Consider the following 27,362-nt stretch of genomic DNA (forward strand, 5'->3'; position numbering starts at 1 on the left):
GGCTGGGTCAGGATAGAGCAGCTTAAAGGCCAAGCTGCAAAGCTGGCCTACTTCTGTGTTTTAAGTGACAGAGTTTAAGTACAGGGGAGTGGAAGGTCTAGGAAGCAGCATAAAGTACAGGGCCTTGATCCTCCACAGTTCTGGATTAAAGAATTGTCAGCTGATGGTTTTGATTCCCTGTTGCTTCTCCAAGCAGGGATGGCTGTGGATGGATTCCAGAGGCTGAAGTCTCTGCTGCAGTTTGACATCAAGGAAAACTGTCAGACTTTTTTGGGCAGAACATTTTGGAGAAGCAGCAAAGAGCTGCTGTTGCTCAGAGCTGTGTGCAGGCAGGTTGTGTGGCAGGGCTGGCTCTGTGTCCCCTGTGACACACAGGGTGCTGCAGGGACAGTGGGGAAATGCAGCCATTCCTGCCTCGGGCTGTGTCTGTCCCCGAAGGAGGGGACAGCCTGTCCTGCCCAGCTCGGTGTCTGATGGCAGCAGCCTGAGGGGGCACATTGATGGGGCAGAAAGAGAAATGGCAAACACTTGATGCAGTCAAAGGATCAGCTGCTCCCTGCTGACTCCAGCAGTTGTGCTTCTGTTTGAATTCTGAACACTTCTGTTTTACTTCCTAAAGAGCCTGAGTGACTAAAGACCCCCGGATGGCACAGGGGTCTGAGGGAGCTGCACGGGCTTTACCTGAATGCTAATTGAATTTAAAAGTAGTGGTTACAAATACATCCTGAGTCCTTGGCTTGTGAAAGATGAATCCTGAGCAAAGAAAAGTGTAGAAGAGCTTATGGACCCCAAAGGTGGAGCGTTAGGGAAACGCTAATCCCCGCACAGCCTCGTCACCAAGAGGATTAGGCAGGAGTTCATCTGGTCACCGAGGGGCAGGAGCGGCCGGTGCATGGCTGGGTAAGGGGGCGGCGGGGAGGGGCAGCGGGGGTCCCGCACACGCCGCGGTCCCTGCATGGCGAGGGACAGAGCCTGCAGGCTGGGCATCGCTCAGTGCGGAGCGAGGGCGGCCCCGGGCTCTGAGCCCCCTGTCCCCCCGATCCGCAGGTGCCGTGGGGCAGCCCCGGGCTCTGAGCCCCGTGTCCCCCCGATCCGCAGGTGCCATGGGGCAGCCCGGGCTCTCATTCCCGTGTCCCGTTCCGCAGGTGCCATGGGGCAGCCCGGGCTCTCATTCCCGTGTTCCCCGCTCCGCAGGTGCCATGGGGCAGCCCCGGGCTGTGAGCCCCGTGTCCCCCCGATCCGCAGGTGCCATGGGGCATCCCGGGCTCTCATTCCCGTGTTCCCCGCTCCGCAGGTGCCATGGGGCAGCCCGGGCTCTCATTCCCGTGTCCCCCCGATCCGCAGGTGCCATGGGGCAGCCCGGGCTCTCATTCCCGTGTTCCCCGCTCCGCAGGTGCCATGGGGCAGCCCGGGCTCTCATTCCCGTGTTCCCCGCTCCGCAGGTGCCATGGGCCGGCAGCGCGCACCGCCCGAGCGCTGCTGGCAGCGGCTCCTCCGCGCCGGGGGCTGCTGGCTGCTGTGGCTCTGCGGGACGGCGCTTCGGGGGCTGCGGGGGCTCTGGAGCCTGACGTGGGTCGGTACCACAGAACCCCTTCCCCAGGGACCCCCAAAGGCGGCAGAGGCGCTGCTGGGGTTCGTCGCTGTTCTCGGCTCAAGGCGCTGGGTGGTTGTGCCCACCCAGAGCCCCGGGGACGCGGGGACACCGCCGCAGGCTCTGCGCTCCGCGGGGCAGGTGTCACCGTGCCCTCCCGCAGGTGCTGCTGCTGTGCTACAAGAGCTGCTGGGATGGCGCCTTCCAGGCCACCGAGGAGGTAAAGCCTCGGTGGGGCAGACCGGGGACACGGCCGGCCGGGGGGCACGGAGGGCTCCCCACACAGGGCTGATGCCAGGGACCGTCCGGGCTCAGCTGCCCATGGACCTGCGAGTCCCCAGTGTCCGTGTTGGCTTCCAGCTCGGCACAGCCCTGCACCTTAGGCTGGAGAGGAGTGAGGAGGAGGAGGAAGCAGACTCAGATTCTGCATGGCAGCCTGGACAGACAGGTGGGTACCCGGCCCAGGGGTGGCCCCGCGGCGGCAGGTGCCGTGGGGGGTGGCAGGAGCTGAGCTGTGGTGCCAGGGCAGCGGCGTGGCGATGCCAGCGAGGCCGTGCTGGGGAGGCTGGAGGCTCTGGAGGCCGATGTTCGTTTCCTCTGCACCGAGCTGGGGGCTGAGAAGCTCCTGTGGAGCAGCCGGTTCCTGGAGCTGCTGCGGGAGCAGCAAAGCCTGCGCCAGAGGGTGAGTGCCCTGGGGGTGCCAGCCCCACAGCCCCCCACAGCCCCCCCTCACACCCTGCTCCAGCTGCAGGAGCTGCCCTGGCACTGGAGCGGTGACAGCCCCGAGCTGCTGGGGGAGGCAGAGGAGCAAAGTGCCAGTGGGAGTGAGGGAGACAGCCCAGAAGGTAAGGGCTGGGAATTGCTGGGGAGGGGGGACCTGCCGCCAGAGCTGGGGTCAGGGCAGTGTGCTGATCTCTGCTAATGGGTAATCCAGCAGCTCCCACCTGCCCTGGTGCTGGGAAAGGCTCCCAGTTCTCTGCATCTGTTCCCACCAGGAGCCTGGCTGGCTGCTCCCAATGGTGCCCCCCCCCTCTCTCCTTTGCTATTTTTAAGGACACCAGTGGATGGAGGCACCTCGGCAAACACGTGGCTCCATCCAGCCTGATGGCAGAAAAAGTAAGTGAAGGTGTGAGCAAGGCCTCAGCAGCTCAGGAAGGATCCACACATTCCTCCTGCCCAGGCCCTGCAGGACACAGCCAGGCTGCTGCAGTCCCAGCTGGATCCCTCCATCCCTTGGGGCTGCTGGGCCCAGCCCAATCCAGCAGAACTGCAGCCATTTCCCAGGAGCAGGGACAGCTGGAGGCAGGTCAGGACAAGCCACTGGCCCTGGGTCTGCCCCAGGACACGTCACAGCCCTCCCTGCCCCTGGGTTTCTGTGCCCCACAGAGGCTGGCTCTGATGAATCCCACAGAGCTGCATCCTCCTGCTCTGCTGCTTGTTGGGAGGTTCCAGGAACAAGGAGTCTGGTCAGTACTGGCTTATTCACCTTGCACTGGGGCGACAGATTGCAAAACTCACCCACTGACTTCCTGATTGACCACATCCATCCTCTAATGAGCTGCTCCTGCACATGTTGCAACCCTGGGCAGCTCCTTGAGACTGTGGCCAAGGGCAAGCAGCTCCTCAGGCCTGGCTGGCCAGAACAGCTGGGGCTGGGAGCAGCAGCCCCACAGGGAGCTGGGCTGAGGGGCTGCCCCGTGCCCAGCCCTGGCCCAGCACAGGGACTGCACCCTCTCTTAATACAGGCAGCTGCTCTCCATCTCCTGTGTCTGCCTGGTCTTTCCCAGCAGAGCTGGGACAGCTGCACCAGTGCCCTGCAGCAGCCCCCAGCTCCTTGGGGTGGGGGGACAGGATGAGCTCCTGCTGAAGCAGAGCAGGGACCAGGCTCCAGCAGCAGGCAGGATGGGCAGGGATCTGTCCTCCCAACGTGCCCATGCAGCTCCCACATGCAGGGAACTGATGCAACAGGAATAGCAGCAGCCTGACTCACCCTGCACCCACCTGGCCCCGGTGTGGTGGAGGTGGGACAGCCCCGTGCTGCTCAGAAAGAGCAAAGTAAACCAGGTCCTGCAAAGGAGCTGCTCTTACTGCAGGGGCCCTGCTGCAGTGAAACCCCAGCCCCATGCTGCACCCCCTTCCCTGCAGGAACCACAGCAGCATCCCTGCTGAGACCAAGGGAGCACCAGGCAATGATGTCACAAGGTCCTGCTCCTGCTGCAGCCACCATTCTCCTCTCTGTGGCAATCCTTCCTTGGGCTGGAAATCCCCAGCCAGCCCACAGGGAGGTGGAGGGTGACATCAAGCAGCTCTGCACCCCTACTGGAGCAGCCCCTGACCACAGCACCTGCAGCAAGGCAAGAGCCACCACACAGGCCACAGAAACATTTTTCCAGCCATCACCTCAGCCAAAACCTCCTGACCTATTGCTTAACCTGAGGCTGCATTTACTCCAACAAGCTTGTGCAACACTGCTCCCAGTCCTGGCCAGGAGCCCCAGTGGCTTTGTCAGAAGGGCTGAGCAAGTTGCTGCTGCCCCAGACAGGGGCACCCCCTGGCCTTGGGGAGCACTGGGGTATTCAGGGCCCTTAGGAAAGTGTGTGAGGGAACTGAAAAGCATCTGGCTGGAGGGCAAGTGCTGACAGCACCTGCACAGGTAGCACCACCATCACCACCCCATCCCATCCCAGCCTGCCCCTGCTGCTCTGGGGCAGCACCCAGCTCCTCCCTAGCTCCTTTCCCTTCCCTTGTATGGAACAGTGACTGCTTCCTGCAGCCCTGGCTCACAGGGAGGCTGTGCTGCAGCAGCAGTTTGGATACAGGGTGCAGAGCTGCTGCCATGCTCTGTACATCCATTCCTCTTCATGGGGAGAGCAGCAGCCCAGCAGCCTCAGCACTGGGGGAACATGGGGTTGATGCTGAATCTGCCCTACATCACCACACCCCATCCCCTTTCCCACAGCCCCCACAGGAAGCTTTCCCATTCCTGCCTCTGAAAATGCTTTAAAGTGTTAGAACTGAGCTAGCCATATCCTGGAAACCCCCAGTGGGAGGAACCAGCTGAGTTCAAATGAAAGTTCAGGGAGCAAGGGCAGCAGGACCAGGGAGAGCTGAGCAAGCCCTGGAGAGCAGCCTGGCCTGCTTGGAGGAACCAGCCTCTCCTCAAGCTCACCACGAGGCTGCAGTGGCACACAGCTGACAGGATGAGGGCTGGGAAGCCCCTGAGCACAGGAAACCTCCAACAGGCCCATGTGTGACCTCCTTCCCTCCAACAGCACAGTGAGCTGAGACACAGATCTGACCCAGTTTGGCTCAGCCAGGAACACAAAACAAACAGCCAGCAGTCAGAGCAGGCTCTACCCTCAAGCCCCAGGAAATTCTGAGTCAATTGATGCACCCCCAAAACCTCACCTTAACAGCCTCAGCAGGGTAGCCAAGGTGTGCAGGCAGGCAGCCCCACCACTCCTGGCCCTGAAGAGTGTGTAGGGGAGAAAAGTGCAGCAGCAACAGTTCCAACCAGCATTTCCATCTCCCAAACCTCTGGTACCACAGTGAGCTTGGGAAATGGGCACACAGAACTTGGTGTGAATGAAGGAGAACATTCAGAGCACAGCAGTGGGATTGTGGCTGGGCTTGCTGGCTGCCCCAGCAGTTTGGGGGAGTAACTTAACCAGATCTGTGCTAGGGCCTGACCCTCCCACACTGCTCCATGTGCCCCCAGGATTGTCACTGCAGCAGAAACATCACAACCAAAGTCAGGCTGCTCCAGCTCTTCCTCTCCTGGTTGTGGTAATGAACCTCTGCACTGGTTCCTTTAATTGTGTCCCAGTGCAGCTTTGAGAGATGCTAAACCCAACATTTACCCCTTCTACAACAACCTGTAAAACTAGAAATACCTATTGTCTTTTACAGCAACACCTGTAAAATCCTGCAGCGTTTTTCAGCTACAGATCCCATTACAGACAGCAGCAAAGAGCTCACGTGGCTAAAGGTGTGCTCAGATCCCTGACACACCACTCCATCCCCTCCCACCACACACACAGAGCCACATGAGCCCTGTCACTGCTGTGACGTCCTCAGAGGCTTCCTCTCCCACAGTCAATAAAGATTTCAGACTGGGAGGCTGCAGGTTTGTTTTGAAATGCAGCTGGTCTCTGGGAGCACTTGCTTGCCTGGTTTCTGATTAACTAGAGTCATTGCCCTGTGGTAAATGAAGAGCACAAGTTTCAATACAGACCATAAAGTTATTTAACCAGCGAGATAAGAACATGCTGTGCTCAGTGGAGCAGATGGGAGGGGAAGATCCTTACACCACAATGTGAGCAATATTCCTGCTGCAATTCCAGGTCATAACAAATCTTCAGAGCAAAACCTGGACATGTTACCATTCATATATTCCACACAGATGTACTGCAAGTGGGTAAAACTTGTCTTTATTTCCAGGCTGTACTGTGGAATTGCCCTTTAAAGCCAAACAGTCCACACTGATTGCAGAACTGCCAGGAGTGTGCTGTGCTTTAGCTCCTGTGACACCCACACTGCTGAGTGGGAGGCAGCACTGCTGCTCGTCCCACCTGCCCCAGGCACTGAGCAACCCCAGTGAAGCCAAATAAACAGCAGACACTGCCCTTATCTGCCAGGGCACATGGATGTTTTGGTCTCTGTTAACAGCCTGTCAATAACCAGCCCTGACTGCACACAGAGATCAAAGTCAGAGAACCCCAGGGAAGAAGGATAATTTCTCTGACTTCCCTGGAAAGCCAACCAAAATGTTGGCTGTTCCTCCACAAAGACACCAGAGACCAAATATGTTAACTCAGCAGTTTTTATTTATATAACACAGTTCTTCTTTGCCAGGGCTGTCACATGGCTATTCAGTACAAGACTATACTGCATAGTGATACAGAAACTTTAGCAAGTATCAGCTGGGGAGTAAAAAATGTTAATTTTCTCACTGCAAGAGAGGCAGCAGATACCAGCATTTTACCAAAAATCCAAACCCACCTTACCAAGTAACATATGGCTGAGGTGAGAACAGCATCGATTAAAACTGCAAGCAGCAAGGTGCTGAACAATAACATTAAAAACCTTTTTTTTCCCTGTAATTTACAAATATGCAAAGTATATTCAGGTTACTTAAAAGAAGCATTTTGCTTACTAACATGAAACATTACTAATTTGTAATGTATCATTATTAACCAGGTATACAGGTTTCTGTGTCCCTGTGGTCTCATGGCACATGGTGCCAGTCTGGACAGGTCATTCCTTGGACATCAGAGGGAAGAGCAGGAATAGACAACACTGCTCCCAGGAGGGTTTCAGGACCAGCTGCCTTCTACTCTCCCCTTCCCAATTTGCCACTCAATAACCTTGGTTTAACCACAGAAGGGCGTATTGTATTTAGAAAACAACAACACACACAGATACAATGTGTATCAACAAATCAACTGCTTCTGGCCTGCAAGTGCCAGGAACACTTCTGCATCCCTTGCACAGCAAAATTCCATGGCCAGAAGCAATTACTACAGCAATTGGGTTTGCATATTTAAAATCTCTTACAGTACCTAAAATAGAAGGTGTCTTACAGAGTAAGAGGAAGTAGAATAGGAACAGTCTTGCCAAATAAGTCTTATTCTACAATTCTGGATGCTGCTTTAGTTGGGCACAGCCAAAGGACAGGGGAATATTGGTGAGAAAGAAGATGAAGCAACAGCTTTACAGCACAAAATATTAAAGACTCGTCAAGAAGGCCCCTGGCAGCAGTCCAGATGTGACTGCAGCTGTTCTATTGCTGTTTGAAGGCAAAAGGCACAAAATAAACCCTTGTCAGTGCTGCACAGAGCCAGCCTGGGACAGGGACAGCTCCAGAGCAGCACTCACAGATGTTCAGCTCACCCACCTGCTGTGACACTGCAGTTGGCAGCACTTGCCCAACACACAACTCAGATCTGGAGCTGTGTCCAGCTACTCCTCCTGAGCAAGGACTGAGCTCCTGGCAGCTGAGCAGCTCACTGAGCACTTGTGGTCCATGTGGCACGATTACCTCACCTCAGGAAGATAAGCTGATGTGGGAGGGGTGTGGAAAACATCATTCAAGAAGTACACCAGTAAAACCAGTCAGCTAAATCCAGCTTCAGATTACATTAATAACCCAACATTTGCCACAGATCTCAATGGTGGGATTTAGTAAAGAGGCTTAGTCAGGACCTAACAACAGCATTGACAAGGCATTTGGGTCCTCAGAAACTAGCCTTAGGCCACTACAAAGGCAGGACAACTGCAGGAGCTCAGGGTGTGCCAGACTCCCATGAACCCTGAAGGAACAGTGCTCTAGAGCTGCAGCCTCCCTTCCTGCTTAGCAGCCCCTGGGGAAGGTGTGATGCTGGGGTGCTCTCACCTCTCCCACAGGCATGCAGTCATAGCTGGAGCAGAATCTGCTGTAAGCACAGCACATCTGTGCACATCTGGCATCCAGCCTCCAGCTGGAGCTCAGTACTTCCAAAGGAATCAGGAACACTAAGAAGGCATCTGTGGCAGCAGCAGAGGCAAAACCAGCCCCTCAAGCTCTCCCAATGCCTGGCTGCCCTTGGCAGCTGCCTCACATGCCTGGGTTCTGGGCCTTGTAGGTGAGGATCTCTGCTGCCAGCCTCTGGGGGTCCAGCAGCCGGGGGAAGCGGCTCATCACAGCATCCACCAGGTGAGGGTGGAAGATGCCACAGAGCTTGACATGCACGCTGGCCCTCTCCTCAGCAAACTGCTCTGAGCCAGCCCAGGGCCCCGAGTCCCCATAGGCTGGGCCTGGGGCTCTCTGCACACCCTGGGATCTCACCTGTGGCAGCGGGTACGGCTCAGACCAGAACTCCCTGGAGCGGGGCAGGGCAGCACTGAACTCACCAGGCAGGCTGTACTGCCCTGCTGCACCTGCATGCACAGGCACCCCATAGCCTGAGAAAGAGTGGGGTGCTCCTGAGTGAGACATCTCAGGGCTGTACTGCAAGAAGCTAGCACCAGAGGAGGAGGATTTATGGGATGCATGCTTGTAAGAGACCAGACCGTTCTGCTCCAAGCTGGGGGAATGTGGGTAGACAGATCTCTGCCTGCCACAGGTGCAGACAGCCACCTGCTCTGCATGGGCATGGTCACAGTGACTGGCACATCTGTGAGGCCACATGTCAGACAGCTGGTTCTCCAGAGAGCCAATGCCCGAGTCGAGATGCTCCTGAGAGATGTAGGACAGAGAGTCCATGGGAGGCTGCTGGTACCTGTCAGGGGAAACACTGCCTGGCACACAGCCCTTGGCCTGAAGCACATCACTGGCCTTGCCTTTGTGGGCCAAGCTCTTCCTCTCTGCAGAGACCTTCTGTAAAGAGCTTTTGTCACTCTCAGTGGGCACAGAGCACAAGAGCTCTGCCTGGGAGCCTCGTTTCCCCTTTTTCTCCTCCTTGGCACTGCTGCTTCTGGTTGGAGACAGCCTTGCATTGGCACGGAGCTCATCAGCTAACGAGCGCTGGGGCTGGTTGATCCTTTCAGGATGGTAGAACTTACACTTAATTCCATAAGTGCATTTTTTCCCTGTAAGAAAAGCCAGAGCATGGAATGAGCAGCTGGATTTGACTAGATTATGAATGACACTTGCACAGACACCTTGTTCTTCACATAAATAAGGCAGATCTTACCATAAGGGCACTGCTGTTTCTTGTGTTCTGGAACTACAGGTTTCTTCCTGAGGAAGTTATCCAGGCTGGGGCCATGACGCCCTAAGGGATCATCTGGAGGCATAAACCTACAGAAAAAGAAATCTCAGTCAGAAGGAGTTCACTTTGAGTTGAGGTTTGGTTTCCTCTCAAAGCCTCTTATTTCACTGAAGATGAAAGCTATGTGAGCTTTACAAAGCTCTCTCATTTCCTGAGGAGATAACCCTCCTGCTACCTAGTCCATAGCAGCACAAAATGCTTCCCTTCAGGCACAAAAGGGTTGTTGACCAGGATTAACACCTGCTGCTGAGCCTGCTAACAATTGTCCTGTGAGGAAATTGCATCCTGAAGCTCACCTTGGAGCTCCTAACTCCAAATTAGGAGCAACTACTGAGATGCCACCAACCTCTTTTGCCTTTGCATTCTACAGCTTTTCTTTATTTCTTCACTACCATTTTACTCATCTCATGCATCACTTGCTATGGCTTCATTAGAACAAGCCAGTGTGTTCACACACATCTTTCTTAAAAGCCCAGGAAGATATGACCATGATAGCTTGGAGGGGCTACCTAAAACAGAGGCCCAGAGTTAGGAGAATAAAGTGGGTACTGATTAAAGGCCTTCAATAGATACACCTTGGGCAGTCAAAAGCTGGCTTTCCAGAATAAAGTGGGTATTTATTAAAGTTCTTCAATAGATACACCTTGGGCAGTCAAAAGCTGACTTTCCAGAATAAAGTGGGTATTTATTAAAGTTCTTCAATAGATACACCTTGGGCAGTCAAAAGCTGACATTCCAGAATAAAGTGGGTATTTATTAAAGGCCTTCAATAGATACACCTTGGGCAGTCAAAAGCTGACATTCCAGAATAAAGTGGGTATTTATTAAAGGCCTTCAATAGATACACCTTGGGCAGTCAAAAGCTGACTTTCCAGAATAAAGTGGGTATTTATTAAAGGCCTTCAATAGATACACCTTGGGCAGTCAAAAGCTGACTTTCCAGAATAAAGTGGGTATTTATTAAAGTTCTTCAATAGATACACCTTGGGCAGTCAAAAGCTGACTTTCCAGAATAAAGTGGGTATTTATTAAAGTTCTATCTAGAGGCTACACCCAAGATGGGTGGTGGTCACAAGCTTTTCAAACAGATGTAAGTTTGGTCTGTTTGGGGTTAATTGTCCAATTACAACTTCAGGTAATGAAGTCATACTCCCCAGTCTGCTGCACTCCCCTTAATTCACTCTTGTTTATGTTTCTCAGGCTCTGAGGCAGAGGGTGCCCTTGTTTCTCAGGCCCAGAAGAACCACAACAGCTCACTAACATCCTCCACAAAACCCACCATCACACAAAAAAACCTAAAAACTCCCGCAGCGCCATACTTGTCATTAACAAAGGAATACATCAGCAGGCGCTCCTCGATGAACTTCTTCCACTCAGGCCTCTCACTCTGCAGGTCCCTGTAGGTGTCATTGGACACCACCACGCCGTCCGACTCGTGCGCCAGTTTGACGATGAAGCGATCGTCGTAGCACACCACGCGCTTGCCGCCCACGCGCCGCGACGGCGTGAACACCACGATCTTCTTCTTCTCCAGTTCCCTCAGGATGTGCTGGTCTGCAGAAAACACAATGGCAGGGTTACCTGCACAGAAGCCTCAGTGATAACCACAACCTCAGTGTTGGGGTCATTTTGGTTTTCTGTGGGTCACTGCTGCTGATTGCGCTGCTCTGATCTGTAAGCGCCCCGAAGTTTGGATAATTCTGGCTAAATATGCTCCACTTAAATACAAAGTCCCTACAAGAGGAAAAAATTCAAGAAATAAAATTCTACTCTGCTCTCTAACTTTTTGTATTTTATTCCCTTGTTTTCTGAATTATTCCAACTGATCCAGGCAAAAGCTGGCTTAGGGGAGAAGTTAATGACTAATTCTTCCTGGTCAGTTCTGCTCATTGCAGCTCCTACTACTCAGACTTTCCATTCTGAAGTTAATTACTGACTTAGGCAGAACTCTGCAAGCTCACTAAGTGACAGAGCAGTCAGCCTGACAAGCTACTTTCAGTTTTCATATTTTCATACCTGTTATGAGCACATCTGGTCTGGGCTGCTCCTTCCTCCAGGATGGCACAAAGACTGTGATATCCTTGTGTCCTCTGTCCCAGAACCACTGGACAGCCAGAAGGATACCTCTGCAGGAGAACACTTCTTTATTTCCATGGCTGCAAAGGAGAAAATTAAGACTTTAATTCCTTCATGATTCAGTTCATGCCAGTCAGGCAATGCACAGAGCAAAGGGAGCTGGCAACCAGGACAAACTTCAGTGAAGTGTTGAGGAGCACAGGCAGCAAACACAGATGCTTGTCTTGTGTAACAACACCCTCACTCAGACCTGCCCAACACCCCTGTTCATTGCAGCACCTCAAGATACCAGTAAACACCCAAATACTCACTGGGAGGGAGACAGCAGCTGGAACTGTTGCAGCTGCTCTGAAACCACCTCTGCTTCAACCCTGGAACTTCTGATGGTTATTTTTAGCCCAGAGCACAATGTGACCTGAAACCCCTTTGTGCTACTCTGACAGCTAATGCTAAGGCTGTTTCCTGCCAGGGTGCACTGTACCCCCACTGGGGGTTTGCTTGTAAACCTGTTCTGATCAGTTCAGGAAAACAAGATATTTTATATGCACTCTCACCTCAAGGAAAGGTGATTCATTCCATGATGGATCAAAACCTCATCCACTATTTGCACAAAATGGTAACACTTCCTGTGACCAGTGCTGGATGAGGGAACAGCTCATGGCAGTTGGAGAACCAAGTTTGACAACATTGTCAGAAGCCATGTACTGATGAAAAAAGCTTCTTAATTATTCATTAGGTCAAATCGATAACTTTCCAGAACTTCTAGGAGGAAACTACCCCTCCTGTTTTACAAGCACTAGTATTTACAGTGCAATCAGCTCTTCTGATAGTGGTTTTGGCAAGCTTTCAACACTCCTATTCCAGCTCAATATGTCACTGTGGGGATCCAACTGCCCAGGCTCTGTGGCAGCACTCTGGGAAGATGCACTACACCAAAATTCAGGAAGATTTTTTCCCCCTGGGCACCACCTGTCCCAGTCTTACTCCTTCCACCTGCACCTGAATGACATTTCAGCTCCCACCACCCCCCAGCAGCCCCTCACCAGAGCCACTCCTGCAGCACCACTACAGACAAGTTTCACTTCCCCTCCTGGCCTCACCCTTTCTTTGAAACTCCAAACAAAGTTGAAGAGCTATACAAAAGTATTTATTCTAGAAGAACTAAACACCTGGCAATGGAAATAACACCTAAAGAGACCCCTAACATACCTCCAATAAGAATCCTAAATTACAGAAGGCTGGCAATCACCATTAGAAGATGCTTTAAAAGTTTTCTGCAGTATCAGATGGATTTAGTTATAAGTAACCAGGCAGAGGTTACAACAAATTTTTAGAGATAAATGTGAAAACCAAATCCTTTTCTGGTGTTTGTTTTGAGTTGTTGGTTGATCTTTATTTTTTGAGTCCTGCTACCAACCTCAAACCTCCAGAGGGCAACTAATTGGGCTGATCTGATCTGGCAGCAGCCAAAGAAAAATTCCCTTAGAAGGAAGTAAAAGCTAATTTCCACTATGATTTGCATAAGTTTGTCAAGTGCTGTTGAGGGAGGCCGCTGTGCACACGGCAAATGAATCAACAGGGAACATCACACCATCAATACAGGAAGTTTCAGAATGGAATTCCCCTTCTAGCAAATTGCTTAAAAAAAACAGACTGCTTCTCTTGTGTCAGACCCTGTGCTCTGGCCTGCCCTGACTCACAGCTGCTGTGCTTTCCCCTCTGCATTTTGGGGTGGCTTTCACCATAAGAGGCTCCTCATTAACAAACAGCTAGTCCTGCTGTTAGAGTCCAAGCACTGACCAAGGCAAACTTTGCTGCCAGAGTCACTTATCAGCCAGGGCTCACAACAGCCAACAGTGCTCCAGAGAGGGTAGGAACTGGAACAGGCTCTCTTCAGGGACACCAGGCACAGATTTCACTCTCCAGCCCTGTGCCACTGCCACCACCATTCCTCATTTGCCTGTGCCTCATCTTTTTCAGTTCTGTTCTCAGAACTGTCAGCCAGGGCTTGGCAAAAACCACACCTGCAAACAAACCTCCACGCAGCACTTTCACCTCAGACAAACCTACTGCAACTCACAGCAGCTCCACCTGCACCCAGGGTTATTTTTTATAAAATCTGCATAAACAAACATAAACAACAAAGGAGACAGCTTCTGAGCTGCAACATAAAAAAAGCTTTCAAAACTCAGTTCAGAAACTGGCGTGTTAAATTTCAAGAGCCCAGAATCCTTGCTGTGCAGAGGAGGGGAACACATATTGCTGGGGTGAGGGTAAGTAATGCTCACCATCGTGGGAGCAAAAGCCAGGGTGAAAACTGGCACCACACCAATAAATATTCAGCCCTGAGATTCTGGAAGCTTCATGGATATTGGGGGCTCTGGCCACAGTGTCCAACAGGATCTGCTCCAGCAGCACTGGGACACATGAAATGCTGAGGATGAGCCACAGCCCTGCCTTGATGACACCTGTGACATCTCATTGTTCTCTACCTTGTACCGAAATTCACCAAAACACAAGAGGCACAATTTGGAGACAAGTCACCAATATTGCAAAGCCTCCTCTAATTAACCCTATAATTATTTATTGAGCAACTTCCTGCCACGGAAACTTACACAAAGCCACTAGCTGAGAGGACAACGTCTCTCCAGTTATCCCCTCAGCTCTAAAGCACAGGAGGAAATTCCTGTTTGAAAGGAAACACTGCTGCCCTCATCATCGCCCCGTGACCGGTGCCAAGACAGACCCGCACAGGTTGTTGGGGAAAACAACAATTCGAGCAGCCAGCAGCGCTGCTTTCAGCGCTTTTTCCGTGCCGGACTCGCACGGCCACAGCCCCGCGCCCACCCGCACACACCTCATGGCCACGTTGCTGCCATCGATGACGATGGGCTTCAGGTTGTCGCTCTCCGTCTCCTCGGGGCCGGGCGCGGGGGGTTTGTTGGCGGCGCCGCCCCGAGGGACCAGCGGGGCCTCGCCGGGCTCGGGCGGCGCCTCGGGCCCGTCCCGCTCGGCCGGGCCGTGCTTCACCAGCTCCCCCAGCACCGTGTTGGTGTCGGCGCCCAGGCCCAGCTTCTGCAGCACCACGAGGATCTCCTCCGAGGAGTAGCCGAGCTTGCGGAAAAAATCCACCTTGAGCTGCAGCTCGGGGCCGTCGCCGGGCCGCTCGGGGCTCTCGGTGCCGCTCATCCCCGCTGCGGGCCGGGCCAGCGCCTCAGGCCGGCCCGGGGCGACGCTGCCCGCGCTCATGGCTCCCGACGGGGCACCCGCGGCCTCCGCTCGCCGCCGGGACCTGCGGGCGACAGCGGGGTTAGCAGCGCTCCCGCGGCCCGGCCGAGCCCCCCGCGCTCAGCGGGCCGAGCCGAGCCCCCCGCTCCGGGCAGAGCCCCCCGCGCTCACCGGGCCGCTGCCGCCGCCGGGCCGCCGCTGCCTCTCCATGGGGCCGGAGCAGGGCGGGCGGCGGCCGCCCATTTATAGCGAGAGCGGCGCCGGGCGGAAGGGCAGAGCGAGGGGTGGAGCGGCATGTTGGGGTGGAGCGCTGCACGGCCCTAGGTGACACGGGACTGTCCTCCATCGGTGTACGGGCAGGAATGACGCGGGGACAGGCTGACTGACACGCGTCCCTTGTGCCGCCTGGATCCCGGTGCTCCTGTGCTATCCCTGCCACACAGACAGGGCAGGCTGACTGACACGCGTCCCTTGTGCCGCCTGGATCCCGGTGCTCCTATGCTGTCCCCTCCACACGGACAGGGACAGACTGACTGACACCTGTCCCCTGTGCCACCTGGATTCACCTGGATCCTGTCCCGATGTTCCTGTGCTGTCCCTGCCACACAGACAGGGACAGACTGACTGACACGCGTCCCTTGTGCCATTTGGATTCGCCTGGATTCTGCTTCTCCTGTGCTGTCCCTGTCACACAGACAGGGACAGACTGACTGACGCCTGTCCCTTGTTCCACCTGGATTCACCTGGATCCTGGTGCTCCTTTGCTGTCCCCTCCACACAGACAGGGACAGACTGACACCTGTCCCCTGTGCCGCCTGGATCCCGGTGATGCAGGCAGCCGTGGTTCAGCCAGTGGTGGATTATCAACAGTTCAGAGGAGATAGAGGCTGGCAGGGAACAGCTGTCACCCACCCATAACTATGAATCACCTAAACAGCACCTGCGGACTGTGTGGAGCTGCAGGGGTTAAAATCTGCATTGTGAAACGTTCAAAAACTTCACATCTCTGACTTCTGATTAATCATGCCTAAACAATTTAATGAAGGTGGTTGCAAATTTGCTTCCCCGAGGCCATGTACCAGAGCCCAACTCAGGAGCAAGGAACTCTCCCAGTTACAGGAATACATTTGCATTCATCTTCCTTGTGGTTACCCCGAAACAATCATTTTTCCTTGTCTCTGGCCGTGTCTGTAACCACACTGTGTGCTCAACAGTAACACACACACAGTGAGATTCAGATCAGAGATAATCCTTACTCAGTTCTTAAGTAGGTGCTTTCCCAACACTTCTTTCCCTTGGAATCTACTCCAGTCAGCATGAATTTAGCATTGTTTGTGTGCTTTTGCTTCCAGGCTAGAGTCTATTGCACCAGAAAGTATGGCCACATATGTACTTCCTATGGGACATACCCCAAGGAAGAGGCACAAATCTGAATCTCCTGGTTTATGCAAAGCAGTGACAGCAGCCTCATGGCTCTAATTTGGTGAAAGAGAAGCCAGCAGAGAGGGAGGCTGTTGGCTTCTCCACCCGAAAAGTCAGAGGGAGTCACATGTCAACCACACCTCAGAGCTCCTCATGGGTGATTTTGAATTTTTTTTTCTTTTTCACATTTGCAAACTGCTTTGAAGAGTACTTACATAATTTTTTTGATGCTGCAAGGGCTATGGTGGAGGCTGCAGCTTCTGAGGATGTGAAGATTCACAGAACAAAGCCTTTGCTGGGATCATGGATTCTCTGAGAATCTTCACCTCAAGGCAAGAGACTCTGCTTCTTCTGGCCAGTGCCCTGGCTAGGGTAGGGCAGCTGCATCCTCCCCTTTCTGCAGTGGATGGGATGTCAGGGCTGTCAGCTGCCACTGCTGAGCAGGGCCCATTCCTCTGTCCCTCTGTGACACATCTGTGGCCACAGAAAAGAGGTGGAAGTCCCCATCATAGCACAAGAGAGCACTGGGCTGTTCCAAAGAGGAATTTGTGAGACTGAAGGGAGGACAGGGGCTGGCAAGGTCAGATATCACCAGGGTGGTCATCAAGAGCAGCCAGCAGCATCTCACCATGCTGAGTTGGGAATTGTGGTATGCAAAAAAGGAACTAAAGCATCCAGGGGCAGCAGGGACCCCAAAGAGCTCTGTGACAGCAGGAGCCCTGTCCCATGGATGGGCTCAGTCCTTCCCAGTCCTCACCCTCCATCCCTTTCTCTGCTGACTCAGTGGAAGATTTCCTTCAGCCTAGTTACAAGCAAGTCTCATGAAATCCTGATGTCACATTTTTCTAGGCATTCCCACCCCCATGTCCCAGATTTTAAAGGAAGAGCTCATCCCCTGGCATCTCCCACTCATGCATTTAACACAGTCAAAACAGGTGATATTCAAGGCTCCCATTATCTGCTGCTGGGGAAGAAGCTGGCCTTGTGCCATTTCCTTGGGAAGTGATGCCAGCACTTTGCAACTCCTGAAACCAGCCACAACCTGGAGCCCTGTCAGCAAAGTGTCCCTGGACCTGGCTGCCTCCCTGTGGAAGCTCAAGGCAGCTAACTCACTTCTAAAAAAGGCCTAATTAAATCTCATTTATAAAAGCCTATGTGGGACCATTATGTTAATTAAAGACAATTTAAATGGCCTTATTTAGTAGCATTTAGGAGTAAATTAAACTAGATTAAGGCCACTTTAATTCTGAATGAGAATTTTATGCAGAATTTTAATGTTCTACTTTAGACTTAGTTAATTCAATTTAATTTTCTTAAGAGTCCTGTATAGACAAACCCTGAGCAATGAGGTACCTACTAAGGCACCTGCTCCAATCTGACCTCATTCCTGAGCTTCTGTGGGAAGTGACAGGGCTGGGACAGGCTGCCTTGGGATCTAAGTGTTTCCAACAGCTTTGGTGTCCTAAGTGCCTTGCTCATGTGTGGAGTGATGATGGCTCATCTCACTGCACTCACCTCCATGTGCTTCTGATGATGAACTGAATTCTCCCATCACCTGCAACTCAGAGAGTCAAGAGGCTCCCAGAGCTGCCTCTGGATTTCCTTTCACAGCAAGCAGTATAATTTATAACAAAGGACTTAGCACATTCTGGAATTAAAGTAAAAACAAATGATGATTTATGCTCTTTCTTTGGAAGAGGGTCAGCATGCCTCACAAGGAAAGCTGAGCAGTAATGCTGAAAGCAAAGCTAAACATCTCTTTATGGCTGTTTTTACAGTGCAACCACTCAGGTTCATGGAGATGCTACTTGAGAGACTAGATGATGCTCTGATTTGTCTTGATAAAGAGGTTTCAGATGGCAGCACCTCATGGGTTGCTGTAGTGCAAGCCCACCAGCTGAGCAAAGCCCTGTCTGGACACACACCCAGCAAGGGAAGGTTGCTCCCACTTGTATGTTGAGCAAGAGCTCCTGGCCTCCAGACCCCAGTGCTGTGTGCTGTAGTGATTCCAGAGGAGAAAAGAAGCTCAGGTCTTCTCAGAAAAAAAGGAAAATGTAGCAAGGGAGGACTAGAGGAGAAGCTTATCAAGAATGTGCAGAATTCATGTTTGGAGCCTGTACACCTGCAGTCCTTGTCACACTGCTTGTGGTCCTCCCAGTGCTGCCTTCACCCACAAGTATGGGATTCCTATGCAGCTGCAAACAAACAGATGGATTTTCTCTGAAACATTCAATTTTGAGCTTATTCCATGGGCTTTAAGGATATCCTCATAAGCACTCTGCAGAGTAATTACTGTCTGAGTAGCCTGAGGGCTCCTTGCAGAGCAGGCATGTTTCTGAGCACTGGAGGAGAGTGCATGCTCCCAAGGGACCACACCAAAGAAATTTATTTGGCTGTCACTTTGTGCCTGACCAGACATGGCCTTGGGTACTCCTCCAAGTAAGCAGCCTTGATCTCTGCCTTTGGTCTTAGTGATTGATGGCATGAAGTTATAGGATGAGCCTATCTCCTCAATGACAGATGAACTGGGCACACCCTGACAATTCTTTCCTCATGCAGTGTTGTCAAGGAAAAGAGAATCCTTCAAGGGGCTTTTGGGCTGTAAGTCTGTCATTGTGGAGGGCTGAAGTGGCAGAGGCAGCAGAAGCTTCACCATCACCAGGGCTTTTAGCTGGACCTGGGAAAGCAGTCCCTCCACCCCCTGTGCCAAAGCCAGGGGAGAACAGTCCCACTGTCCCTGCCCAGGATGCATCAGGGATCCAATATCTGGTGATACTCCTGTTTTTGATCTCCTCATCCCAGCATTGTGTCTAGCAGCAGCACCAGAGCATCTGCACTCAGCAGCACCAGAACATCTGCACTCCAGAAACACCCAGAACATCTGCACTCAGCAGCACCAGAGCATCTGCACTCCAGAAACACCCAGAACATCTGCACTCAGCAGCACCAGAACATCTGCACTGCAGCAACACCAGAACATCTGCACTCAGCAGCACCAGAGCATCTGCACTGCAGCAACACCAGAACATCTGCACTCCAGCAGCACCAGAGCATCTGCACTCCAGAAACACCCAGAACATCTGCATTGCAGCAGCACCAGAACATCTGCACTCCAGCAGCAGCAGAGCATCTGCACTCCAGCAGCACCCTCTCCATTCGGAAGCAGCACTCCGGCTCAGCAGGCAACCTCGGGTTTCTAGCAGCTGGGTCAAGAGCAGAGAGAAGCAAGAGATTCAAGTAACAAGTAATGCTGGGGAAAACCGAGCAGTTGCGCAAGTGGCTGTGACAGCAGCATTTACTGTTTTGCTCAGCTCTTCCCAGCTGTGGCCTCTCTGCCAGAAAATGGCACTGGTCACCTTATCCTGGAATATCCCTGCCTGCTCAGCCCCAGTTTGGATGCAGTGTCTGCAGCTCTGGATTTGCTGTACACTGACGTGCCTGGGAGCATTTCCTGCTTCAGAACTAAAAGAATAATAAAAGTTGAACAAACACTTTGTGGTATTAACATAAGATGTTTAAATAGACAGTCACAGAACATTTTATCCCGCCCAGACTGATGTGAAGAGCAGAAGATTTATGCCTATTGCTAAGCAAATACCTCCTAAGAAGTCACATCCACCTGGGAAGTGGTTTGTGTTCCAAGGAGCTGCAAGCAGAGCAGCAGTGCCTCCTCTGGGCACCCAGAAGTCAGGGAAGGATGTGGCAGCCCCTCTAAAGTCCCAAGGATTAACTCTTGGACAACTTCGGGACCTTCTCTGCAAAGTGGGCTTGTGAATCTCTGGGGACACAGGCTGGCTTTCCCCAATTTTGTTAGGAATGAGAGGTCCTGGATCTGATCACACATTGCCTGTCAGGAAATTCATTTCCTCCTCTCTGCGGGCCGGGGCAGTGGGGTCAGCGTGGACCCAGGCCATGGGTTTGTGGTCATGAGGATCATGGGGTCACTGGGGCTGTGTGACCATGGGGGCTGTGTGACTATGGGGGCTCTGTGGCTATGGGGCTGTGTGGCCATGGGGCTGTGTGCCCATGGGGGCTGTGTGACTATGGGGGCTGTGTGATCAATGGGGCTGTGTGGTCATGGGGTCTGTGTGGCCATGGGTCTGTGTGGTTAGACACACACAGACACACACTCATACAAAAGCACACACTCACACACACACACACACACACACACACACTCACACTCACACACACACTGACACACTGACACACACACTCACACACACACTCACACACACTCACACTCACACACACACTGACACACTCACACACACACAGACACACACACACTCACACACACACACTCACACACACACACTCACACACACTGACACACACACACACACTCACACACACACTCACACACACTGACACACACACTCACACTCACACACACACACTCACACACACACTCACACACACTGACACACACACTCACACTCACACACACACACTCACACACACACTCACACACACTGACACACACACTCACACTCACACACACACACTCACACACACTCACACACACACTCACACACACACACTCACACACACTCACACACACACTCACACACACTCACACACACACTCACACACACACACACACACACACACTCACACACACACACTCACACACACACTCACACACACACTCACACACACACACACACACACACTCACACACACTCACACACACACACACACACACACACTCACACACACACAGCCGCAGCTCCGCTAGCCGCTCCCGTGATGTCAGCGCCAGCGGCCGCCCCGATGTGACTCAGGAGGTGCCAGCGCGGTGGCAGGCAGGGGCCGGGAGGTGGCTCCCCCCTGCCCAGGCTGCACCTGGAGATGATGCTGGCTGGCCCACGAAGCAGGGGAGAGATCGTTCGCAGTGCCTGGCACGGGCAGACCGCCGGCCAGGGCTGAGCTGCGCGGTCCCGCAGCCCTGGTTGTGCAAGGAGCTCAGAGCGGCGTTCCCCCTGCGCTCTGCTCCGGGAAGAGCGCAGCCGAGTGAGGCAAGACCGTGCTTTCGCTGCCTTGGGCTGGGGATTTCCCGAGCGAGGCGTGCCGGGCTGGGCGCCGGCAGCGGAGCCGGGCGCTGGGGAGCAGCGGGTTTGTGGTGTCCGCAGCTCCCCTGGCACAGCAGGACACTCAGGATGCTGTGCCTGGCACCTTGGGCCACTGCTGCCCCCAGCCCGAGTCCTGGTCCTGCTGCCGTGCCACAGCGGGACAGCCCGGCTCAGCCCCAGCCTGTCTTTCCACTTTTACACAACCCGGTGCAGGAGTGATGCATTTATTGCAAAACAGCTTCTGGAGTGGAGACTCAAGAGACACAATACCCGGTGTGTGGGATCTGAGGTCTGTTTGTCAGACAGTTTCAGTCAAGACGTTGCCAGTCTTAACATCCTCCCAAGCCCACACACCTGATTCACAGCTGACATCAAGGAAAGGGGCAAAGAAGTGATTGCACATTTGTTTTCCTCTTTGGGACAGCTACCCCTTTTCCTAAGGATCAGATTTGCTTTCTCAGCCTCCCACCTAGAGGCCTAAGGGAGGCTTTACAGTTTAGTCTAAATGTTCTGATTTACTGTCCCAGCTTTGTGGAACGAGCATTTGGGATGAGAAGGATGATGAGATACAGAAAGCAGGTTAATAATTGGCCAAGACTTGTTAATGCCACTTCCAGTCCTGCTGATAAATGTGTTCTTTGCTGGACTTGTCTGTTCAATTTGATGTGCAGAAATTGAAGCTTATCCTTTGGTTTACAATTTAAAATTCCTGCAGTAACTACCAGCAAATTCCAATTGCTCAGTGCAGGAGATGGATCTGGTGTACCTCATCCCTGTCCGTTTCCAACCCCGTCTCTTTGCAAACCTGGAAGAGCAGCACATCCTTCTGTTCCTCCTTGTTCCATGCAGGGTTTCTGTGATGGTGTAAAGTTGCCCATTTATCAGCAATAATTGCATTTTAGTAGAAAACATGTTTTCATGAAAATGAGAGGCTGGCTTTTGGTTCTCATTTTGGTTTGCTTTAACAGATACATTAATGTGCTGATGAAATTGAGGGAAAAACCTGTGCATGCAACAGCTCCCTAAGAACCATGAGCAGCAGTGACCCTGCAGTCTGTTCCCACCCCTCAGGAGGTTCTGCCTCACCTGCAGCCTCAGTGTCTGGATTTTGCTTCAGGCTTCTCCTGCACAGCCATGATCCCCACAGTCCTGCAAAGAGAGGAATGCTGTGGGGATTGGGGGTCTGAAATTTCCAACTAAATGTCTTTGGCTGTTCCTGAAGGGAGTAATTGAGCACTTCCCATTGCAGGGCTGGTGGGCTGGCTCAGTGCTCTGAGCATCACCAGGTGACAGTGCAGTGAAAGACTCCTGAGCAGTAAATACTGATCCATTTAACATGACTATAAAAGTTCCATGCCAATAACCTGTTGCAGCTTAAAGCACTTTAAAAATTGTCTATCTTTTTGTAATTCTCTGTAATAATAATTAAATGACCTTTAAAATTGCAGTGGGTGGAAAAATTGTGCAAAGCTGAATAGCAATTCAGCAACTGCTGAAGAACATTGAAAATCAAGTAGAAAAAAACCCTCACTTTGATGTAAAGGGAAGTGAAGCAATCAAGTCTGAAGCTGGAAGTTTGTTCTTCATTTGTGCTGCTTTGGGGCAGAACAAATACGGGATCACTGAGCACCCGTGGGATCCAAGAGGAGCTTCCACTGGCCTCAATGGTTAAATCTGCTCCAGAGCAAGGGACAGCAGAGTGGTGACAAGAAGTTTGTTTTTCCAGCAGCTGTTGGAGAGTGGTTGAAGCTGCTGAGGCTCCTCCACAAGGAGCTGGTTAAATCCCTTGTGTGTGCTCACACAGCAGCTCTAAAAGATGAGGCTGAGGAGGAAGGAGCTGCTTCCTCTGTCCTGTACCCACCTGCCAGGCAGCAAAGAGCCCCTCTGCCCTTGTTGCTTTGTGTGCTGTTAGTTCCACAGTGCAGCCATCAGCAGGGCTGGGGGCACACAGGGCTGGGGGTGCACACAGCTGGAGGGCTGGAGAGCCTCACCACAACACCAGAGCAAGCAGTGGTGTGTGACAGAGGGACAGGAGCACTGGCAGGTGACAGAGGGGACAGAAGCACTAATGGGGACAGAGCCAGGCCAGGCAGAGCCTGCAGCATCCTGGCAGAGGCGCTATTGCTGCGCTGCTGCTGGCGCAGCTCCTTCCCGGTATCGCCGCTTCGCAGCCTCGCACTGCATTTGATCCCCACAATACATGGGATTTATCTCACTCACTTTCATGTGCCTTTAAGGAAACACCACTTTTTTATCTCGTTTCTGCTGCTTTTTATCATCACAAAGAGTTTTTAATGAAATGAGAAAGCGTCTGTTTCTGCGGGCCGACGTGGCGTGGGTAATTTCAATATAAAACAAACAAGGCGGCTTTCAAAATTAAAATTTTATGTGTGGCGTTTTCTCATTTAATGGAATGCACAAAGACGGGCAAAACCAATTAACGGGAGGTTGAGACTCAGCAATTGGCAAAATTAAACAACAGGACTCTGCAAATGGAATGATTTGTTCAAAGAGAGCTGGAGAAGGGGATGGAGAGGAGGGTGGAAGCAAGGCTGTGATCAAAAATCCACCACCTCTTAAAAATAAATGCAGACAACTTGCTTCTTAACTCATGTTGCTCAGACTGGCTCCAGAGCCCCACAGGCCAGGTGAAAACACTGGGGAATGGCATAGTCTGGGAAAGTCAGTTTTTGGGAGAGCTGGGGATGTCCCAAGTCAGGGCTTGGATGCTGTGAGTAGCAGAAGTTGGTCCCAAAATGTACCTGCCCCAGAGCAGCAGGTGCAGGGCTGCTCTAAGGACCCTTCAGGAGAGAGCTGCTCTCATCCCCAGATTTCTCTCTGTTCCCAAATCCTCTCCCATCAAGAAAAAAATCAGTTCCAGGAGGAGTTAAGCTGGAGACAAGAAGGAAACCACGAAGTGGAGGCTGGAGTGTCTGAGCAGCAGCAGAGGCAGCCTCTGCCCCCTGGGCAGGGCTGTGATCAGAGGAACACCATGGGGGCTCCAGATGAACCATCTTAAAAGAGAGGAAGAGTGGAATTAAGGCTAATCACTTGGTATCAACCATCAACTGGGGCTGTGCCGGCAGAGTTCAAAATTTCCAGTCCCTGGGAGCCAACCTGAGCTGGGCTCTGATTGCTGCAATCACTGCAAAACGGGGCTGGGGCTTGTTTGCCTATTTAGCTTGTAATTTGTGGTGTGAAGTGCTGTATTCTTTAAGGTGAGAAGGTGTTAGGATCGTATTTAACTGGGAGTTTAGGCCTGCTGGACCAGAGCAAGGCTGAGTCCTGCCTCATCACACAAGTAAGTCAAGATTTCTCTTCGGTGTGCTGCCCTTTGCTGGAGCCCCAGAGATCACAGTGGGAGAGTCCATCTCCCTGGTGAGTGAAATGTGGGGCAGCATTATTCCCTGTGCTTCCAGCTCTGATTTCCACAGCGTGGCTGATGGAGAAGGCAAAAATCAGTTTGCAATGAGGGGCAGCAGCCATCCAGCCCTTGCAGGTGTCTGCTCAGCATCAAGTCATAAATGACATGTAAAGACATACAATTAAACAATACGAAGATACAATTAAAAACCACAAAGATACAATTAAAACATACAATTCTTGGGGGTAAAAGGTCGGAATGGGATGTGCTGAACTCCTGTAGTAGCCTGGGCAGAAGGAGATCGTGTGCTTTGCACCCACTTATGTAGGAGACAGAGCTGATGTGGCACTATTTCAGCTCTATACTGTTTGTGGCTGACAGTCTGGAGGTGCCAGGTGAAAGGAGAGGGCCCTAGGTCTGTGTCTGGAGGGGACACGAGCCTCCAACCAGGAATCACCCCGTGGCTCTGGCCATGGGAGCACCTGGAGAGTGACACAGAGCTCCCCGCGGCATGGGCATGGAGCAGGAAACTTCTGCGAAATGAAACCTCACCGAGAGGAGACAAGCATGTCTGTGGAAAGAGAGCAGCAAGCTGCCAAACCAGGTAATCCATCTCCGGAGCCTCTGCGTCAAGATGATTCATGCTTTCCAATTTACTCGCGGCTCAAATCTGAAGTAAATCAGCGCGGGCTGCTCCCGCCCCGCGCCGGGACACGGTGTCAGCCAACATCCCAACATCCCAACATCCCATCCCGCCCATCCATCTCGCTTCCAGCTCTAAAGAGTGTCCTTGGCAATTAGAGCCAAACTCTTTGTTTGCTGATAGGTGACAGGAGGAGAGGAGGCGCCCTGGGAAGCAAGATGGGATGTGGAAAGGGATGATGAGAGTGGGTTTTTTTAAAATGTGTTGCTCAGTTGTTTTTCTGCAGCAAATCCTTTCACAGGAGAGTAGCTGAGGAAGAAGGTTATCAGTATTAGTTCCCACCTGTAATAAGAAAGTTGTCCAAAGTCTTAATTACCTTTTGAAACTATTCACAATTCTCCTGCCTACATCTGTGGCCTTTCTGACAGCCCTGATATCACACTGCCTTTGCCAGAGCCACAGAGGGATGTGACCCTGAGGGGAGCTCAGAGCAGCCTCTGCAGAGCCACTGGAGTGGAGTGGGGTGGCCTTGGACAGCCTGTGCTGCAGGAGGAGCTGCAGCAGTGCAGGTTTCCTGTGCAGGGACATGGATTCTGGCTGTGGGAGCAGGCTGTGTCCCCCCAAAACTGCTCCTGCTGCCCATGGATCCTCTGTTGGAGGGACTGGACAAAGCAGATTGTGTCACCATGTAGTGGGTTGAACACTGACCAAACGCCAGTGCACTCACAAAAATAATTTCCTCATCTTCCTCTGCTGTAATTGGAGGAGAGAAGGAGAAAAACTGGTTAAAATAAAGTTCATGGGGTTGAGATAAGGATTAGGAGAAAATGCTTTAGGGGCAAAACAGGCTCAAAACTTTAAAGGGTATAAAGAAAACTTCATTAGCAGAATAAAAAGAATGATAAGAAGTAAAACTTCTGGAACATCTTTCTCCCTCCAGCCCTTCTTTGCTTCCCACTGACAGTGTAAAGAGACAAAACCTGGGATTATCAGTCAGTTTACCCCTCCTGAAAAAGAATCTTCAGTTCACTTCATGTTCTGCAGCCTGGGGGGCTCAGCCATGGGGTCTGGGGGGATGCAGGTCATGAGCAGCTCTGGGAACTGACCTGGGAGCAGTGACACAGCTCTGAGTCTGCTAACGAGCCAGACACATTTTAGGCACTAATTCACTTTATGATGAGAGTGCTGCTGCTGCTACTCACATTAAGTATTTATCTACTTGTTTAATGCAAATCAATAACTGAATAACTGTTTGATGGGGAGGTGGCATTTGTGGAACTCCACAGTCATTTGTAAGAGTGTTTTAATGCCTTTCTAATGAGCAATACCAGCTGCTCACCACTCAGGCCGTGCACTGTGAGCAATGAACCCAAGCACACCATTCTCAGGAGCTTTCCTTGGTGTTCAATACACTCCTGCCTTCCAGTCTGCTCCTTTCCCTCTGTCAGAGCAGCTGAGGGGCTGGGAAGAGCTGGCAGCAAAGCCAAGACCTAGTGGGGTCTCAGCCCAGTGTTGACATGGGCTGGGAACTGCTTTGGCTTGTCCTCCACCAGTTCTGCTCTTTGCAGGGGCTGTAAAAGTTGTCCCTTAGAATCTAATTTTCAATTTGCTTAAATTATTTTGTGCCAATGAGTTTGGAAATTCTTGAACAATGGGACCTGCCTGTCTGGGTAAGGCAGGACTTTGCAGAGCTCAGCTGTGTGTTGCAAGAACAGCAAGGGAAGGACCTCAGGGTGCCATCTCATCCCTCTTCCTGCTCCAGGCCCTGCCCAGCCAGCTCTGATGAGCATTTTTTGGGTAGTTCCTAAAAGGATTGGTGTAGGAGATGTTTTAGCAGCACATCCTACAGACAGTGCTGCCTGAGAGGTTCTGGAGCTGTGCCTCAAAAGTGTCCTAGAAAGGGTCCCCAGAAGAACTAATTTCCAGCTGGGCTGGACTTTGTGTACTCCAGCCATGTTTAATTTGCTGAATATTTCATGTTGCTGTTTTTGGTAGCTCTTCAGACTCCTCAAAAGTGAGAAGAAAAACTTTTGCATCTATTATCTTGGGCCACTTTGCATCTGTTACCCCATGGCTGCAGTCCCAGTGCTGGAGGCACCATATGGCTCACATTGTTATTAGACACAGCACACACAAGGAGCAGCAGGACTGAAAAAATGGTCTGGAATTAAAATTCACCTTGTTGCTAACTGCAGAGTAAATGACTAAGCCA

At 52.1% G+C, this 27,362-nt stretch overlaps 2 protein-coding genes across 2 annotated transcripts; one reads left to right on the plus strand and one right to left on the minus strand.

The window, feature by feature from the left end:
- Positions 1-183: 183 nt before the first annotated feature.
- On the plus strand, positions 184-2,795 carry LOC306811681 (uncharacterized protein). Its single transcript, XM_079325611.1, has 7 exons — positions 184-900; positions 1,443-1,573; positions 1,755-1,811; positions 1,952-2,039; positions 2,116-2,273; positions 2,337-2,436; positions 2,645-2,795. The coding sequence occupies exons 2-7, from the start codon at positions 1,448-1,450 to the stop codon at positions 2,713-2,715; spliced, it is 600 nt and encodes a 199-aa protein (XP_079181737.1). The 5' UTR covers positions 184-900; positions 1,443-1,447; the 3' UTR covers positions 2,716-2,795.
- Positions 2,796-6,395: 3,600 nt separating this feature from the next.
- On the minus strand, positions 6,396-14,887 carry ZC3H12A (zinc finger CCCH-type containing 12A). The gene is made up of 6 exons (XM_079325595.1): positions 14,818-14,887; positions 14,276-14,710; positions 11,359-11,498; positions 10,662-10,896; positions 9,265-9,371; positions 6,396-9,160 (listed from the first exon to the last, which is right to left on the minus strand). Exons 2-6 carry the CDS (start codon positions 14,665-14,667, stop codon positions 8,187-8,189), a joined length of 1,848 nt encoding a protein of 615 aa, XP_079181721.1. The 5' UTR covers positions 14,668-14,710; positions 14,818-14,887; the 3' UTR covers positions 6,396-8,186.
- Positions 14,888-27,362: the final 12,475 nt, after the last annotated feature.

The sequence above is a fragment of the Erithacus rubecula genome, assembly GCF_903797595.1.
Source record: "Erithacus rubecula genome assembly, chromosome: 23".
In the NCBI taxonomy this organism is placed as follows: domain Eukaryota; kingdom Metazoa; phylum Chordata; class Aves; order Passeriformes; family Muscicapidae; genus Erithacus; species Erithacus rubecula.

Excerpts from the sequence above, each read along its gene's own strand:
- LOC306811681 (XM_079325611.1), top strand. The coding sequence starts at position 1,448 with ATGGGCCGGCAGCGCGCACCGCCCGAGCGCTGCTGGCAGCGGCTCCTC. Across the intron at positions 1,812-1,951 it reads CCTTCCAGGCCACCGAGGAG|CTCGGCACAGCCCTGCACCT; the intron begins GTAAAGCCTCGG and ends GTTGGCTTCCAG. Across the intron at positions 2,040-2,115 it reads ATGGCAGCCTGGACAGACAG|GGCAGCGGCGTGGCGATGCC; the intron begins GTGGGTACCCGG and ends CTGTGGTGCCAG.
- ZC3H12A (XM_079325595.1), bottom strand. The coding sequence starts at position 14,667 with ATGAGCGCGGGCAGCGTCGCCCCGGGCCGGCCTGAGGCGCTGGCCCGG. Across the intron at positions 9,372-10,661 it reads TATTCCTTTGTTAATGACAA|GTTTATGCCTCCAGATGATC; the intron begins GTATGGCGCTGC and ends CTTTTTCTGTAG. Across the intron at positions 9,161-9,264 it reads GAAACAGCAGTGCCCTTATG|GGAAAAAATGCACTTATGGA; the intron begins GTAAGATCTGCC and ends CTTTTCTTACAG.